Source organism: Pollachius pollachius (genome assembly GCF_949987615.1).
Source record: "Pollachius pollachius genome assembly, chromosome: 4".
NCBI classification, from domain to species: Eukaryota; Metazoa; Chordata; class Actinopteri; order Gadiformes; family Gadidae; genus Pollachius; species Pollachius pollachius.
In genome coordinates this window covers 35,099,640-35,114,985 of record NC_136937.1, presented here as the reverse complement: position 1 = coordinate 35,114,985, position 15,346 = coordinate 35,099,640, and the positions used below count along the sequence as shown (strand labels likewise).

At 52.1% G+C, this 15,346-nt stretch overlaps 2 protein-coding genes across 2 annotated transcripts; both read left to right on the top strand.

Moving 5' to 3' along the window:
• Positions 1 to 352: 352 nt before the first annotated feature.
• eef1b2 (eukaryotic translation elongation factor 1 beta 2) lies at positions 353 to 3,098 on the top strand. The gene is made up of 7 exons (XM_079734928.1): positions 353 to 514; positions 1,208 to 1,330; positions 1,505 to 1,649; positions 2,101 to 2,167; positions 2,291 to 2,416; positions 2,658 to 2,725; positions 2,961 to 3,098. The coding sequence occupies exons 1-7, from the start codon at positions 435 to 437 to the stop codon at positions 3,045 to 3,047; spliced, it is 696 nt and encodes a 231-aa protein (XP_079591054.1). The 5' UTR covers positions 353 to 434; the 3' UTR covers positions 3,048 to 3,098.
• Positions 3,099 to 3,926: 828 nt separating this feature from the next.
• On the top strand, positions 3,927 to 15,283 carry zdbf2 (zinc finger, DBF-type containing 2; the record flags this gene model as incomplete). Its single annotated transcript, XM_079734300.1, has 8 exons — positions 3,927 to 4,253; positions 5,612 to 5,688; positions 7,951 to 8,108; positions 8,793 to 9,501; positions 9,853 to 10,511; positions 10,601 to 10,766; positions 14,398 to 14,972; positions 15,055 to 15,283. The coding sequence occupies exons 2-8, from the start codon at positions 5,614 to 5,616 to the stop codon at positions 15,281 to 15,283; spliced, it is 2,571 nt and encodes an 856-aa protein (XP_079590426.1). The 5' UTR covers positions 3,927 to 4,253; positions 5,612 to 5,613.
• Between the last annotated feature and the right edge of the window lie 63 nt (positions 15,284 to 15,346).

Genomic DNA, 15,346 nt, shown 5'->3' with positions numbered 1-15,346 from the left:
TAAGCTAACATCCATTGGCTGTGTGTATGTGCCAAGCTAACATCCATTGGCTGTGTGTATGTGCTAAGCTAACATCCATTGGCTGTGTGTATGTGCCAAGCTATGTGTGACTGCCTGTTGGCGGCAGCATTTCTCTAATGCATGAAGATCACTTAACAGAAGAAGATGAGGAGTCCCACCCACCCATCCACCTTCTCTCCTCCTCCTCCCCTATATAGACCCTCCTTCTCTCCTCCTCCTCCTCCTCCTCCTCTATAAAGACTCTTCCTTATCTCCTCCCCCTCCTCAGATATATAGACCCTCCTTGTCTCCTCCCCCTGCTCCTCCTCCTCTATAAAGGCCCTCCGTCCCTCCTCGGTCGCTCCTTCGCTGCTCCTCCGCGTCGTCTCCACGTGTCCTCCGGTCTGTCTCCCGGTTCCTCGCGCTCCTTCTCCATGGGTTTCGGAGACCTCCGGTCCCCCGCGGGCCTCGCGCTGCTCGACGGCTTCCTCGCTGACCGGAGCTACATTGAGGGGTCGGTGCATGCGCAGTAGAGCGCCTTCTTTTACCAAGACGTACTTTCGATTCAACCTTTTATTATTATTACATAGATGTGATGTAGTTATATCTATATCTTCAATAAATATGCAATACATCTGTATAGTGTAGCTGTCATAATCTAGATGTCTCTTAATCTCCGCATGGATGGGTTAACAGTTAGCGTCTCGAGCTACCGGCAGCGCCATGTTGTCTTGGTAGCGCCTAGCTGTTAGCATAGATAGCTTAGCATTACTCCTGGCAGTAAACCTCACGGTCAGGCGAACTCATGTTTGGGTTGAAAACTCGTAAGTTTTGCGACTCATTCCAACTCCGAGTTTGAGTTGGCGCTGCCCCCATACCTAACTATGCTAACCACTTGCGCTAGTAGCTAGCATTGAGCCATGTGATGACGCGTCCTGCAGAGGCGGGCGCCTGGTGCTCCCGCGCTGCGTCGCTTATGAGTGCATGAACGATGATTGCATGAACAATGAGTGCATGAATAATGCCACGTTAAAAGACATGCCCCGTAGGGATCCTAATGGTGCTTATAGTATCATCGGTAGTATCCGGTGTCCATGTCGCTGTGAAGAGCCCCTCAGGGTTAGGGCTAACCCTCAGGGCCGTAGAGGTCTGAGCTACCGCGAGCACCTGTGGCCCCCCAGGTGTTGACGGTCCCTCTCCTCCCCAGCTTCGTGGCGTCCCAGGCGGACGTGGCAGTGTTCGAGGCGCTGGCCGCTCCCCCCCCCGCCCAGCTGTGCCACGCCCTGCGCTGGTTCAACCACATCAAGTCGTTCCAGAAGGAGAAGGGCAGGTGAGTCCGCTGGCTGGGGCAGGGGGGTTCAAGGGCTGGGGGATGATGATCTTTTCTTAACCATCTTTCGTCTGATTCTGTGCTGACGCCTCCTCTCTGACCCCGCCCCCCCCCCCCCCGCGGCCCCAGTGGCGACCCTGAACCCCCTAACCTCTGACCTCTGCTGGCCCTCAGCCTCCCCGGGGTGAAAAAGCCCTTGGCCCAGTACGGACCGGCCGGCGTGGCCGACAGCACCAAGGGCCGGCCCACCCCACCCGCAGACGACGACGACGATGACGACGACGACGACGACCTGGACCTGTTCGGCTCTGATGAAGAGGTGGGTCACTGTAACCACGGTAACCAGGCGGTTTAAGGGGAGCCTGTGATGATCTCATACCATCTTTCGGCTGAGTCCGTGATGACATCATTATGAACTGAGGCTCCCCTGGACCGGCCTGTTGCTAGGTGACGGCTCCCCTGGACCGGCCTGTTGCTAGGTGACGGCTCCCCTGGACCGGCCTGTTGCTAGGTGACGGCTCCCCTGGACCGGCCTGTTGCTAGGTGACGGCTCCCCTGGACCGGCCTGTTGCTGGGTGACGGCTCCCCTGGACCGGCCTGTTGCTAGGTGACGGCTCCCCTGGACCGGCCTGTTGCTAGGTGACGGCTCCCCTGGACCGGCCTGTTGCTAGGTGACGGCTCCCCTGGACCGGCCTGTTGCTAGGTGACGGCTCCCCTGGACCGGCTCATTGCTAGGTGACGGTCCTGATGTTGACCTCTTTCTCCTCCAGGAGAGCGAGGAGGTGGCCCGGATCAAAGCGGAGCGGCTGGCAGAGTACGCCGCCAGGAAATCTAAAAGTAGGTGACACGCCCCCTCGACCACCTGGTCCTAGAGACCACCACCTGGTCCTAGAGACCACCACCTGGTCCTGTGGTCCCTACCCCCTGTGACTCCTCCCTGTGGCCCCCCCTGTGTTCCAGAGCCCGCGCTGATCGCTAAGTCGTCCATCCTGCTGGACGTGAAGCCGTGGGACGACGAGACGGACATGGCCAAGCTGGAGGAATGTGTCCGCACGATCCAGCTGGACGGGTTGCTGTGGGGACAGTGTACGCCACGCACACACACACGCACACACAGGCACACACACGCACGTCTGCACACACACACAGGCACACACACACGCACGTCTGCGCACAGGAGCCTGTGATGATCTCATACCATCTTTCGGCTGAAACCGTGATGACATCCTTATGACCTGATGGCTCCTCCCCCTCAGCCCATGACCCCATGTGGGGACCCCATGACCTCCTGGCTGACCCCATGACCTCTGACTGTCTGTCTCTGCAGCTAAGCTTGTCCCAGTGGGCTACGGCATCAGGAAGCTCCAGATCGGCTGCGTGGTGGAAGATGACAAGGTGAGTTAGGGGGATGGCTTAGGGGACGGGGGCGGCTTAGGGGACTGGGACGGCTTTGGGGGACTACGGGGACGGCTTTGGGGGACAACGGGGACGGCTTTTGGGGACGGGGACGGCTTTGGGGGACGACGGGGACAGCTTTGGGGGACGGGGGCGGGTTAAAGACAGTCTGATCTGATGGGTGTCCTGGGGGCTGTCTATGTCCTGGGGGGTCTGACTCCGTCTTCTCTCCCAGGTAGGAACAGACATCCTGGAAGAGAGGATCACGGCGTTCGAGGACTACGTCCAGTCCATGGACGTAGCGGCCTTCAACAAGATCTGAACCCCACCCACAGCACCTTCACCCAAAGCACAAATAAAAGCTCTTCTCAAACCCTGGTCTGGTTCTTTGTCCGGGGTCATGGGCGTCCAGTTAGCTCTTGTGTGCTCGGATTTATATTGAGAGGCTTTTATCCAGAGACCAGGATGAGGTCCTCTGGGACCCCAACGTGTCCTGGGGGGTTTAACCAGGTCTGGTCCTAGGGGGTCTGTCTGGTCCTGGGGGGTTTAACCAGGTCTGGGGGTCTGTCTGGTCCTGGGGGGTTTAACCAGGTCTGGGGGTCTGTCTGGTCCTGGGGGGTTTAACCAGGTCTGGTCCTGGGGGTCTGTCTGGTCCTGGGGGTCTGTCTGGTCCTGGGGGGTTTAACCAGGTCTGGGGGGTCTGTCTGGTCCTGGGGGGTTTAACCAGGTCTGGTCCTGGGGGGTCTGTCTGGTCCTGGGGGGTTTAACCAGGTCTGGTCCTGGGGGTCTGTCTGGTCCTGGGGGGTCTGTCTGGTCCTGGGGGGTTTAACCAGGTCTGGGGGGTCTGTCTGGTCCTGGGGGGTTTAACCAGGTCTGGTCCTGGGGGGTCTGTCTGGTCCTGGGGGGTTTAACCAGGTCTGGTCCTGGGGGTCTGTCTGGTCCTGGGGGGTCTGTTTGGTCCTGGGGGGTTTAACCAGGTCTGGACCTGCGGGGGATTAGACTGGAGCCTGGGCCGTCCTCACATCGGGACCACGTGATAAAGCAAGTGTCCACATCAGGTGGGTCCTGACGTCATGTAGGGGGCGTGTCGTTGACGTCGGCTAGGTCCTGACGTCACCTAGAGGCGTGTCGTTGATGTCAGGTGGGTTCTGACGTCATGGGAGGAGAGCGGAACATAAACATGATACTGAACGGAGTCGGAACGGAGCCGTGAGAGGAGCCGTGACGCGCTGGTGCTCGTCCTCCGAGCTCCAGCTCCAACGGGTTCACCGGTCTGGATACAAAGACGGTCCCGACGGGAGGACGGCGTTGACCCCGGGATGGTGCCGACGGGAGGACGGTGTTGACCCCGGGATGGTGCCGACGGGAGGACTGCGTGGACCTCATGCTCCTCTTCGTCTGAACAGCTGAAACTCCTCGCCCTGTCAGCCAATCACGGCTCGAAGCTCTGCGCATGCTCACTAACGGAACGGCGTGTTACTAAATCAACACAAATTAACACGAAAAAGCTTCAGTCTGTTCCGAACGAGTAAGATACACACACACACACACACACACACTGTTTAAACTTTAGTCGGTGGTCAATAAAGTTCATTGTGTTCCCCAAGATCGTTGTCATGGGACCCCTGGTCCAGTCCCATCCTGGTTGCTATCGGTTGCAACACATCCCATAATATGTGGTGAAGAAGAGAGGCCACACCCCTCATGACCTGAGCATTTTGAAGGCGATAGGCCCGAGCTATATCTATACAAATATATCTATATCGACTGTACTCTATATATATCTATACATCTAGATCTACTGTATTCTACATTTACTATATTCTCTATCTATACATTTGTCTTATATCTATCTATATGCACGATATACTATATCTGTATACTATATCCTTTATATATGTACTATATTCTATATCTGTATAATATATCCTTTATATATGTACTATATTCTTTATCGATATACTATATCCTTTATGTATATACTATATTCTATATCTGTATAATATATCCTTTATATGTGTACTATATTCTTTATCGATATGCTATATCCTTTATATATGTACTATATTCTATATCTGTATAATGTATCCTTTATATGTGTACTATATTCTTTATCGATATACTATATCCTTTATATATGTACTATATTCTATATCTGTATAATATATCCTTTATATGTGTACTATATTCTTTATCGATATACTATATCCTTTATATATGTACTATATTCTATATCTGTGTAATGTATCCTTTATATGTGTACTATATTCTTTATCGATATACTATATCCTTTATATATGTACTATATTCTATATCTGTATAATGTATCCTTTATATGTGTACTATATTCTTTATCGATATACTATATCCTTTATATATGTACTATATTCTATATCTGTATAATGTATCCTTTATATGTGTACTATATTCTTTATCGATATACTATATCCTTTATATATGTACTATATTCTATATCTGTATAATATATCCTTTATATGTGTACTATATTCTTTATCGATATACTATATCCTTTATATATGTACTATATTCTATATTTATCCTTTACATATGTGAAAACAACTGATATTTGTGATGTGATGACACTTGTCTCTGCTTTTCTCTCTACCTGTCTGTCTGTCTGTCTTTCTCTCAACCTGTCTGTCTCTCTACCTGTCTGTTGGTCTGCCTGTCCATCTCTCTACCTGTCGATCTGTCTCTCTCTGTCTCTCTATCTGTCTGTTGGTCTACCTGTCTATATACCTGTCTGTCTACCTTTCTGTCTGTTTCTACCTGTCTGTCGGTCTATCTGTCTGTCTCTCTACTGTCTCTCTATCTGTCTGTGGGTCTACCTGTCTGTCTGTCTACCTGTCTCTCTTTGTTGAGCAGGTATGGAGGGGCATGCTGGGACTTCGAGACACGGATACTGTGGCTACTGCAGATTGGTCTACACTAGACTGGACCAGGTACTGGTCTAGACTGGACTGGACTGGACCGGGTACTGGTCTAGACTGGACTGGACCAGGTACTGGTCTAGACTGGACTGGACTGGACCAGATACTGGTCTAGACTGGACTGGACCAGGTACTGGTCTAGACTGGACTGGACTGGACCAGATACTGGTCTAGACTGGACTGGACCAGGTACTGGTCTAGACTGGACTGGACTGGACCGGGTGCTGGTCTACACTAGACTGGACCAGGTACTGGTCTAGACTGGACTGGACTGGACCGGGTACTGGTCTACACTAGACTGGACCAGGTACTGGTCTAGACTGGACTGGACTGGACCGGGTACTGGTCTACACTAGACTGGACCAGGTACTGGTCTAGACTGGACTGGACTGGACCGGGTACTGGTCTACACTGGACTGGACCAGGTACTGGTCTAGACTGGACTGGACTGGACCAGATACTGGTCTAGACTGGACTGGACCAGGTACTGGTCTAGACTGGACTGGACTGGACCAGATACTGGTCTAGACTGGACTGGACCAGGTACTGGTCTAGACTGGACTGGACTGGACCGGGTGCTGGTCTAAACTAGACTGGACCAGGTACTGGTCTAGACTGGACTGGACTGGACCGGGTACTGGTCTACACTAGACTGGACCAGGTACTGGTCTAGACTGGACTGGACTGGACCGGGTACTGGTCTACACTAGACTGGACCAGGTACTGGTCTAGACTGGACTGGACTGGACCAGGTACTGGTCTACACTAGACTGGACCAGGTACTGGTCTAGACTGGACTGGACTGGACCAGGTACTGGTCTAGACTGGACCAGGTACTGGTCTACACTAGACTGGACCAGGTACTGGTCTAGACTGGACTGGACTGGACCGGGTACTGGTCTACACTAGACTGGACCAGGTACTGGTCTAGACTGGACTGGACTGGACCGGGTACTGGTCTACACTGGACTGGACCAGGTACTGGTCTAGACTGGACTGGACTGGACCGGGTACTGGTCTAGACTGGACTGGACCAGGTACTGGTCTAGACTGGACTGGACTGGACCAGATACTGGTCTAGACTGGACTGGACCAGGTACTGGTCTAGACTGGACTGGACTGGACCAGATACTGGTCTAGACTGGACTGGACCAGGTACTGGTCTAGACTGGACTGGACTGGACCGGGTGCTGGTCTAAACTAGACTGGACCAGGTACTGGTCTAGACTGGACTGGACTGGACCGGGTACTGGTCTACACTAGACTGGACCAGGTACTGGTCTAGACTGGACTGGACTGGACCGGGTACTGGTCTACACTAGACTGGACCAGGTACTGGTCTAGACTGGACTGGACTGGACCAGGTACTGGTCTACACTAGACTGGACCAGGTACTGGTCTAGACTGGACTGGACTGGACCAGGTACTGGTCTAGACTGGACCAGGTACTGGTCTACACTAGACTGGACCAGGTACTGGTCTAGACTGGACTGGACTGGACCAGGTACTGGTCTACACTAGAATGGACCAGGAACTGGTCTAGACTGGACTGGACCAGGTACTGGTCTACACTAGACTGGACCAGGTACTTGTCTAGACTGGACTGGACTGGACCAGGTACTGGTCTACACTAGACTGGACCAGGAACTGGTCTAGACTGGACTGGACCAGGTACTGGTCTACACTAGACTGGACCAGGTACTGGTCTAGACTGGACTGGACTGGACCAGGTACTGGTCTACACTAGACTGGACCAGGTACTGGTCTAGACTGGACTGGACTGGACCAGGTACTGGTCTAGACTGGACCAGGTACTGGTCTACACTAGACTGGACCAGGTACTGGTCTAGACTGGACTGGACTGGACAAGGTACTGGTCTACACTAGACTGGACCAGGTACTGGTCTAGACTGGACTGGATTGGACCAGGTACTGGTCTACACTAGACTGGACCAGGAACTGGTCTAGACTGGACTGGACCAGGTACTGGTCTACACTAGACTGGACCAGGTACTGGTCTAGACTGGACTGGACTGGACCAGGACTGGACCAGGTACTGGTCTAGACTGGACTGGACTGGACCAGGTACTGGTCTACACTAGACTGGACCAGGTACTGGTCTAGACTGGACTGGACCAGGTACTGGTCTACACTAGACTGGACCAGGTTCTGGTCTAGACTGGACCAGGTACTGGTCTACACCAGACTGGACCAGGTACTGGTCTACTGTACCTTGATCGTCTCTATCTCTATCTCTTCCTGTCTGTCTCTCAGCATGTCTCCAGCTCCCGTCACATGGCCCGGGTGCGTCTGTCCTCCCGAAGCTCCGCCCTCAGAGGCTCCGCCCCCAGAGGCTCCACCCTCAGCAGCCTGATGGAGCGTTTCCTGGAGGACGTCCTGCTGCACCACCCCGACCGCTACGCTGGCTCAAGGTACCTCCCCCCTCCCCCTCCCCCTCTTTCTCCCCCCTCTCTCTCCCCCTCCCCGTCTCCCCCTCTCTCTCCCCCCGTCTCCCCCTCTCTCCCCCCTCACCCTCTCTCTCCTCCTCCTCTCCTCTCTTCCCCCTCCCCCTCTCTCTCACCCTCTCTCCCCCCTCCCCTCCTCTCCCCCCTCACCCTCTCTCTCCCCCCTCACCCTCTCTCTCCCCCCTCCCCTCCTCTCCCCCCTCCCCCTCTCTCTCCCCCCTCCCCTCCTCTCCCCCCTCACCCTCTCTCTCCCCCCTCACCCTCTCTCTCCCCCCTCCCCTCCTCTCCCCCTCACCCTCTCTCTCCCCCCTCCCCTCCTCTCACCCTCTCTCTTCCCCCTCACCCTCTCTCTCCCCCCTCCCCTCCTCTCACCCTCTCTCTTCCCCCTCACCCTCTCTCTCCCCTCTCTCCCCCTCCCCTCCTCTCCCCCTCCTCTCCCCCCTCCCTCTCTCTTTCCCCCTCCCCTCCTCTCCCCCTCACCCTCTCTCTCCCCCCTCCCCTCCTCTCACCCTCTCTCTTCCCCCTCACCCTCTCTCTCCCCCCTAACCCTCTCTCTCCCCCCTTCTCCCCCTCCCCTCTCTCTCCCCCCTTCTCCCCCTCCCCCTCTCTCCCCCTCACTACCCCTGACTCCCCCTCCTGTGTGTGTTTCAGCCCCCCCCATGCGGACCTCCCCCCGTCTCCAGGGCCCGGCGTCTCCCACGGCGACGGCCAGTTGCTAAGGAGCCGGGACCCCCTGTCAGGCCCCCCAGCGGCCCACCACAGCCAATCAGAGAGGCTGCTTTTTGGGGAGGCGGTGCCTGACTGGTCCTCTTCACCAATCACAGAGCACCACACAAGACAGTCACCTGAAGACACGCCCCTCCAACACCCACCTCGGGAAGACACGCCCCTCCCACACCCACCTCGGGAAGACACGCCCCTCTCACACTCACCTGGGGAAGACACACCCCTCCCACACTCACCTGGGGAAGACACACCCCTCTCACACTCACCTGGGGAAGACACACCCCTCCCACACTCACCTGTCTCCACCCCCTTCTGGGTTCACAGGAAGTGCCACAGGAAGACCGAGCGCAGGAGAAAATCTTCCTCCTCCTCTTCCTCATTCTACGCCCCCCTGCCTGGCCCCTCCCCCCTACTGGGCCCCTCCCCCCTACCGGGCCACTCCTCCCCCCGGCGGGGCCCCTCCCCTCTCCTCTCCAAGGGGACTGGCTGTGGTTCCCCAGGCCCCTCCCCCCTCCTCACCAGGGGGTCTGGCTGTAGTTCCCCCGGCCTCCTGCAGGGGGGGACGGAGAGCTTCCACTTCAGCTCGTCTGGTTCTCAGAGGAGTGCGAGTGACTCCTGGGACACACCTGTACAGGTAAGACCAGGTAACATGAGACACAGCTGTACAGGTAAAACCAGGTAACATGAGACACACCTGTACAGGTAAGGCCAGGTAACATGAGACACAGCTGTACAGGTAAAACCAGGTAACATGAGACACAGCTGTACAGGTAAGACCAGGTAACATGAGACACAGCTGTACAGGTAAGACCAGGTAACATGAGACACACCTGTACAGGTAAGACAAGGTAACATGAGACACACCTGTACAGGTAAGACCAGTTAGGATGAGACACACCTGTACAGGTAAGAGCAGGTAGGATGTGACCAGGTTGACCGCTCGGCAAAGCACTGCCTCCTTCATCAGCGTCTTCTGTCTCGTCAGGCGACCTTAGACAGCAGGGGGCCCTGCCCACCAGCCCAGCTGGGCCAATCAGAGGCCTGGAAGCTGACCTGTCTGACGGAGAGCCAGGTGAGGCTGGACGACCAGGTGTACGCTCAGCAGCTAGACTCCGCCCTCAGGACCCTTCCAGCGGACAGGGGGAGGAGCCAACCTCCAGACTCCGCCCCCAGGACCCTCCCAGCGGACAGGGGGTGGAGCCAACCTCCAGACTCCGCCCTCAGGACCCTCCCAGCGGACAGGGGGTGGAGCCGAACTCTAGACTCCGCCCTCAGGACCCTCCCAGCGGACAGGGGGTGGAGCCGACCTCTAGACTCCGCCCACAGGACCCTCCCAGTGGACAGGGGGTGGAGCCAACCTTCAGACTCCGCCCTCAGGACCCTCCCAGCAGACAGGGGGAGGAGCCGACCTTTAGACTCCGCCCTCAGGACCCTCCCAGCGGACGGTGGGCGTGGCCTACAGGTGGACTACAGGTGTGTCCCCGTTGAGGAGCTGAGGCCCCGCCCCCGCTACATCCCAGAGTCCTTCAAGGGGAAGACGCTAGCCCAGGTGCAGTGGGAGGATCAGGAGAAGGTGGAGGCGCTGGTGCAGCAGTTCAGAGGCTCCGCCTTCCTGTGCTACTTCCAGACGGAGGCCCTGGCCAGGTGAGTTGACCTGGAGGGGCATCAACCTGTCCCTCTGCTGAGCAGCCAATAGAACGCTAGCTACGGGTTAACGTGCATGATGTCATCAGGCATGGTGGGAGGAGCCAGGTCGAGGGGAGGCGTGGCCAGGACAAGGAAGTGGAGTCAGAGGATGCTGCCAAGCTCCTCCCCTTATTGGATCACCATGACGATGAGGCCCCAGCATGCACAAGGAGGAGGCGGACGAGGGCGTTCAGAGCGGCGTCACGATGCCAGGTCACATGACGTCACCTAGAGTCACAGAGCTAGTTATAGTTAGAGGTAGGACACTAGCGTCCTAGTTAGTTAGGTAATGATAGCGGATAGATAGGGACTGGAATGGTTAGCTCTAGTCATGGTGAGATAGCTTTAGTTAAGGTTAGCTCTAGTCATAGTGAGTTAGCTTTAGTTAAGGTTAGCTCTAGTCATGGTGAGTTAGCTTTGGCTAAGGTTAGCTTTAGTCATAGTGAGTTAGCTTTAGTTAAGGTTGGCTCTATTCATAGTGAGTTAGCTTTAGTTAAGGTCAGCTCTAGTCATGGTGAGTTAGCTTTAGCTAAGGTTAGCTTTAGTCATAGTGAGATAGCTTTAGTTGAGGTTAGCTCTAGTCATGGTGAGTTAGCTTGAGTTAAGGTTAGCTCTAGTCATGGTGAGTTAGCTTGAGTTAAGGTTAGCTCTAGTCATAGAGAGTTAGCTTTAGTTAAGGTTGGCTCTACTCATGGTGAGTTAGCTTGAGTTAAGGTTAGCTCTAGTCATACTGCGTTAGCTTTAGTTAAGGTTAGCTCTAGTCATAGTGAGTTAGCTTTAGTTACGGTCAGCTCTAGTCATAGTGAGTAAGGTTTAGTTCTAGTTAGTGTTCCTTGTGGTTAACTTTAGTCATAGTGAGTTAGTTCTAGTTAGTGTTCCTTGTGGTTAACTTTAGTCATAGTGAGTTAGTTCTAGTTGGTGTTCCTTGTGGTTCACTTTAGTCAGAGTGAGTTAGTTCTAGTTAGTGTTCCTTGTGGTTAACTTTAGTCATAGTGAGTTAGTTCTAGTTAGTGTTCCTTGTGGTTAACTTTAGTCATAGTGAGTTAGTTCTAGTTAGTGTTCCTTGTGGTTAACTTTAGTCATAGTGAGTTAGTTCTAGTTAGTGTTCCTTTTGGTTAACTTTAGTCATAGTGAGTTAGTTCTAGTTAGTGTTCCTTGTGGTTAACTTTAGTCATAGAGAGTTAGTTCTAGTTAGTGTTCCTTGTGGTTAACTTTAGTCATAGTGAGTAAGTTCTAGCTAGTGTTCCTTGTGGTTAACTTTAGTCATAGTGAATTAATTCTAGTTAGAGTTCCTTGTGGTTAACTTTAGTCATAGTGAGTTAGTTCTAGTTAGTGTTCCTTGTGGTTAACTTTAGTCATAGTGAGTTAGTTCTAGTTAGTGTTCCTTGTGGTTAACTTTAGTCATAGTGAGTTAGTTCTAGTTAGTGTTCCTTGTGGTTAACTTTAGTCATAGTGAGTAAGTTCTAGTTAGTGTTCCTTGTGGTTAACTTTAGTCATAGTGAGTTAGTTCTAGTTAGTGTTCCTTGTGGTTAACTTTAGTCATAGTGAGTTAGTTCTAGTTAATGTTCCTTGTGGTTAACTTTAGTCATAGTGAGTAAGTTCTAGTTAGTGTTCCTTGTGGTTAACTTTAGTCATAGTGAGTTAGTTCTAGTTAGTGTTCCTTGTGGTTAACTTTAGTCATAGTGAGTTAGTTCTAGTTAGTGGTCCTTGTGGTTCACTTTAGTCATAGTGAGTTAGTTCTAGTTAGTGTTTTTTGTGGTTCACTTTAGTCATAGTGAGTTAGTACTAGTTAGTGTTCCTTGTGGTTAACTTTAGTCATAGTGAGTTAGTTCTAGTTAGTGTTCCTTGTGGTTAACTTTAGTCATAGTGAGTTAGTTCTAGTTAGTGTTCCTTGTGGTTCACTTTAGTCATAGTGAGTTAGTACTAGTTAGTGGTCCTTGTGGTTCACTTTAGTCATAGTGAGTTAGTTCTAGTTAGTGTTCCTTTTGGTTAACTTTAGTCACAGTGAGTTAGTTCTAGTTAGGGTTCTTTGTGGTTAACTTTAGTCATAGTGAGTTAGTTCTAGTTAGTGTTCCTTGTGGTTAACTTTAGTCATAGTGAGTAAGTTCTAGCTAGTGTTCCTTGTGGTTAACTTTAGTCATAGTGAATTAATTCTAGTTAGAGTTCCTTGTGGTTAACTTTAGTCATAGTGAGTTAGTTCCAGTTAGTGTTCCTTGTGGTTAACTTTAGTCATAGTGAGTTAGTTCTAGTTAGTGTTCCTTGTGGTTAACTTTAGTCATAGTGAGTTAGTTCTAGTTAGTGTTCCTTGTGGTTAACTTTAGTCATAGTGAGTAAGTTCTAGTTAGTGTTCCTTGTGGTTAACTTTAGTCATAGTGAGTAAGTTCTAGTTAGTGTTCCTTGTGGTTAACTTTAGTCATAGTGAGTTAGTTCTAGTTAGTGTTCCTTGTGGTTAACTTTAGTCAAAGTGAGTTAGTTCTAGTTAGTGTTCCTTGTGGTTAACTTTAGTCATAGTGAGTTAGTTCTAGTTAGTTTTCCTTGTGGTTAACTTTAGTCATAGTGAGTAAGTTCTAGTTAGTGTTCCTTGTGGTTAACTTTAGTCATAGTGAGTTAGTTCTAGTTAGTGTTCCTTGTGGTTAACTTTAGTCATAGTGAGTTAGTTCTAGTTAGTGGTCCTAGTGGTTCACTTTAGTCATAGTGAGTAAGTTCTAGTTAGTGTTTTTTGTGGTTCACTTTAGTCATAGTGAGTTAGTACTAGTTAGTGTTCCTTGTGGTTAACTTTAGTCATAGTGAGTTAGTTCTAGTTAATGTTCCTTGTGGTTAACTTTAGTCATAGTGAGTTAGTTCTAGTTAATGTTCCTTGTGGTTAACTTTAGTCATAGTGAGTTAGTTCTAGTTAGTGTTCCTTGTGGTTAACGTTAGTCATAGTGAGTAAGTTCTAGTTAGTGTTCCTTGTGGTTCACTTTAGTCATAGTGAGTTAGTTCTAGTTAGTGTTCCTTGTGGTTAACTTTAGTCATATTGAGTTAGTTCTAGTTAGTGTTCCTTGTGGTTAACTTTAGTCATAGTGAGTTAGTTCTAGTTAGTGTTCCTTGTGGTTAACTTTAGTCATAGTGAGTTAGTTCTAGTTAGTGTTCCTTGTGGTTAACTTTAGTCATAGTGAGTAAGTTCTAGTTAGTGTTCCTTGTGGTTAACTTTAGTCATAGTGAGTAAGCTCTAGTTAGTGTTCCTTGTGGTTAACTTTAGTCATAGTGAGTTAGTTCTAGTTAGTGTTCCTTGTGGTTAACTTTAGTCATAGTGAGTTAGTTCTAGTTAGTGTTCCTTGTGGTTAACTTTAGTCATAGTGAGTTAGTTCTAGTTAGTTTTCCTTGTGGTTAACTTTAGTCATAGTGAGTAAGTTCTAGTTAGTGTTCCTTGTGGTTAACTTTAGTCATAGTGAGTTAGTTCTAGTTAGTGGTCCTTGTGGTTCACTTTAGTCATAGTGAGTTCGTACTAGTTAGTGTTCCTTGTGGTTAACTTTAGTCATAGTGAGTTAGTTCTAGTTAGTGTTCCTTGTGGTTCACTTTAGTCATAGTGAGTTAGTTCTAGTTAATGTTCCTTGTGGTTAACTTTAGTCATAGTGAGTTAGTTCTAGTTAGTGTTCCTTGTGGTTAACTTTAGTCATAGTGAGTAAGTTCTAGTTAGTGTTCCTTGTGGTTAACTTTAGTCATAGTGAGTTAGTTCTAGTTAGTGTTCCTTGTGGTTAACTTTAGTCATATTGAGTTAGTTCTAGTTAGTGTTCCTTGTGGTTAACTTTAGTCATAGTGAGTTAGTTCTAGTTAGTGACTGGTTTTACTTCTCTCTCATCAGGTGGTCAAAGTGAGTCATGGAACCCAGACTGCCCCATTGGTCCTCCCAGCTGTCTGTCAGCCAGTTCAGCCCCGCCCCCCACTGTCTCTGGAGGAGCAGCCAGCCAATCAGGAGCGGGCTGAGGGCCCGGAGGAGGAGGTGGGACGGCTCCCCCCCCCCTACTCCGCCCTCCTGGCCCCCCTGCAGCCTGGCGCCCCCCTCCTCCTCCTCGGCGCCCCCGCCCGCCGGGCCCCGCCCCCCGGCCCCTCCCTCCGGGCCCCACCCCCCGGCCCCTCCCCCCAGGCCACGGCCCCCGGCTCCGCCTCCAGCCGCTGCCGGAGGCGGAGCCGGCCGCTGGAGGCGGCGAGGTCGAAGGTCAGGTACCAGCGCCCCCCGCTGCGGTGGTACGACCCGGCCGCCCGCCGGGTCCTGGGGTCACGACCCCGCACGCCCCGCGGCAACACCGTCGCTAGGCAACTGTTCAGGAGCCTCAGCCCCGACCTCAACGCCCACGGGAGGGGAGGGGGGGGGGGGCGGGAGGAGGAGGAGGAGAAGGGGGGTGAAGGAGGAGGACGGCACCCCCCCTGGGGTCAAAGGTCAGAGGTCGTCATCAGACCAGACCTCGACCTTCGGCCGCCTCCCACTGGGCACGCTCAGAATGGATCCCCGCGAGCACAGGACGTCCAGGGGGCGTGGCCGCAGGAAAGGGGGGAGGAGTCAGACCCCAGGGAGGGGAAGGGGTCGAAGGCGGGAGATCAGGGAGGCTTCGTCCCGCCCGCCCCCCGGGAGGAGAGTCGGGCGGCGGGCTGGAGAACTCAAGAAAGTCCCAGGCTCCGAGGGCCCGCTGGAGGCCTCGGCCCGGAGCCCGAGAGTCCGGAGGAAGACGGGCTGCACCTGCTGCAGCTAGGAGACTATATAGACTATATATATCATATAATGTATAGACTCTATATATCATATAATGTATAGA

Excerpts from the sequence above, each read along its gene's own strand:
- eef1b2 (XM_079734928.1), top strand. The coding sequence starts at position 435 with ATGGGTTTCGGAGACCTCCGGTCCCCCGCGGGCCTCGCGCTGCTCGAC. Across the intron at positions 1,650-2,100 it reads TGTTCGGCTCTGATGAAGAG|GAGAGCGAGGAGGTGGCCCG; the intron begins GTGGGTCACTGT and ends TTTCTCCTCCAG. Across the intron at positions 2,417-2,657 it reads CGGGTTGCTGTGGGGACAGT|CTAAGCTTGTCCCAGTGGGC; the intron begins GTACGCCACGCA and ends CTGTCTCTGCAG.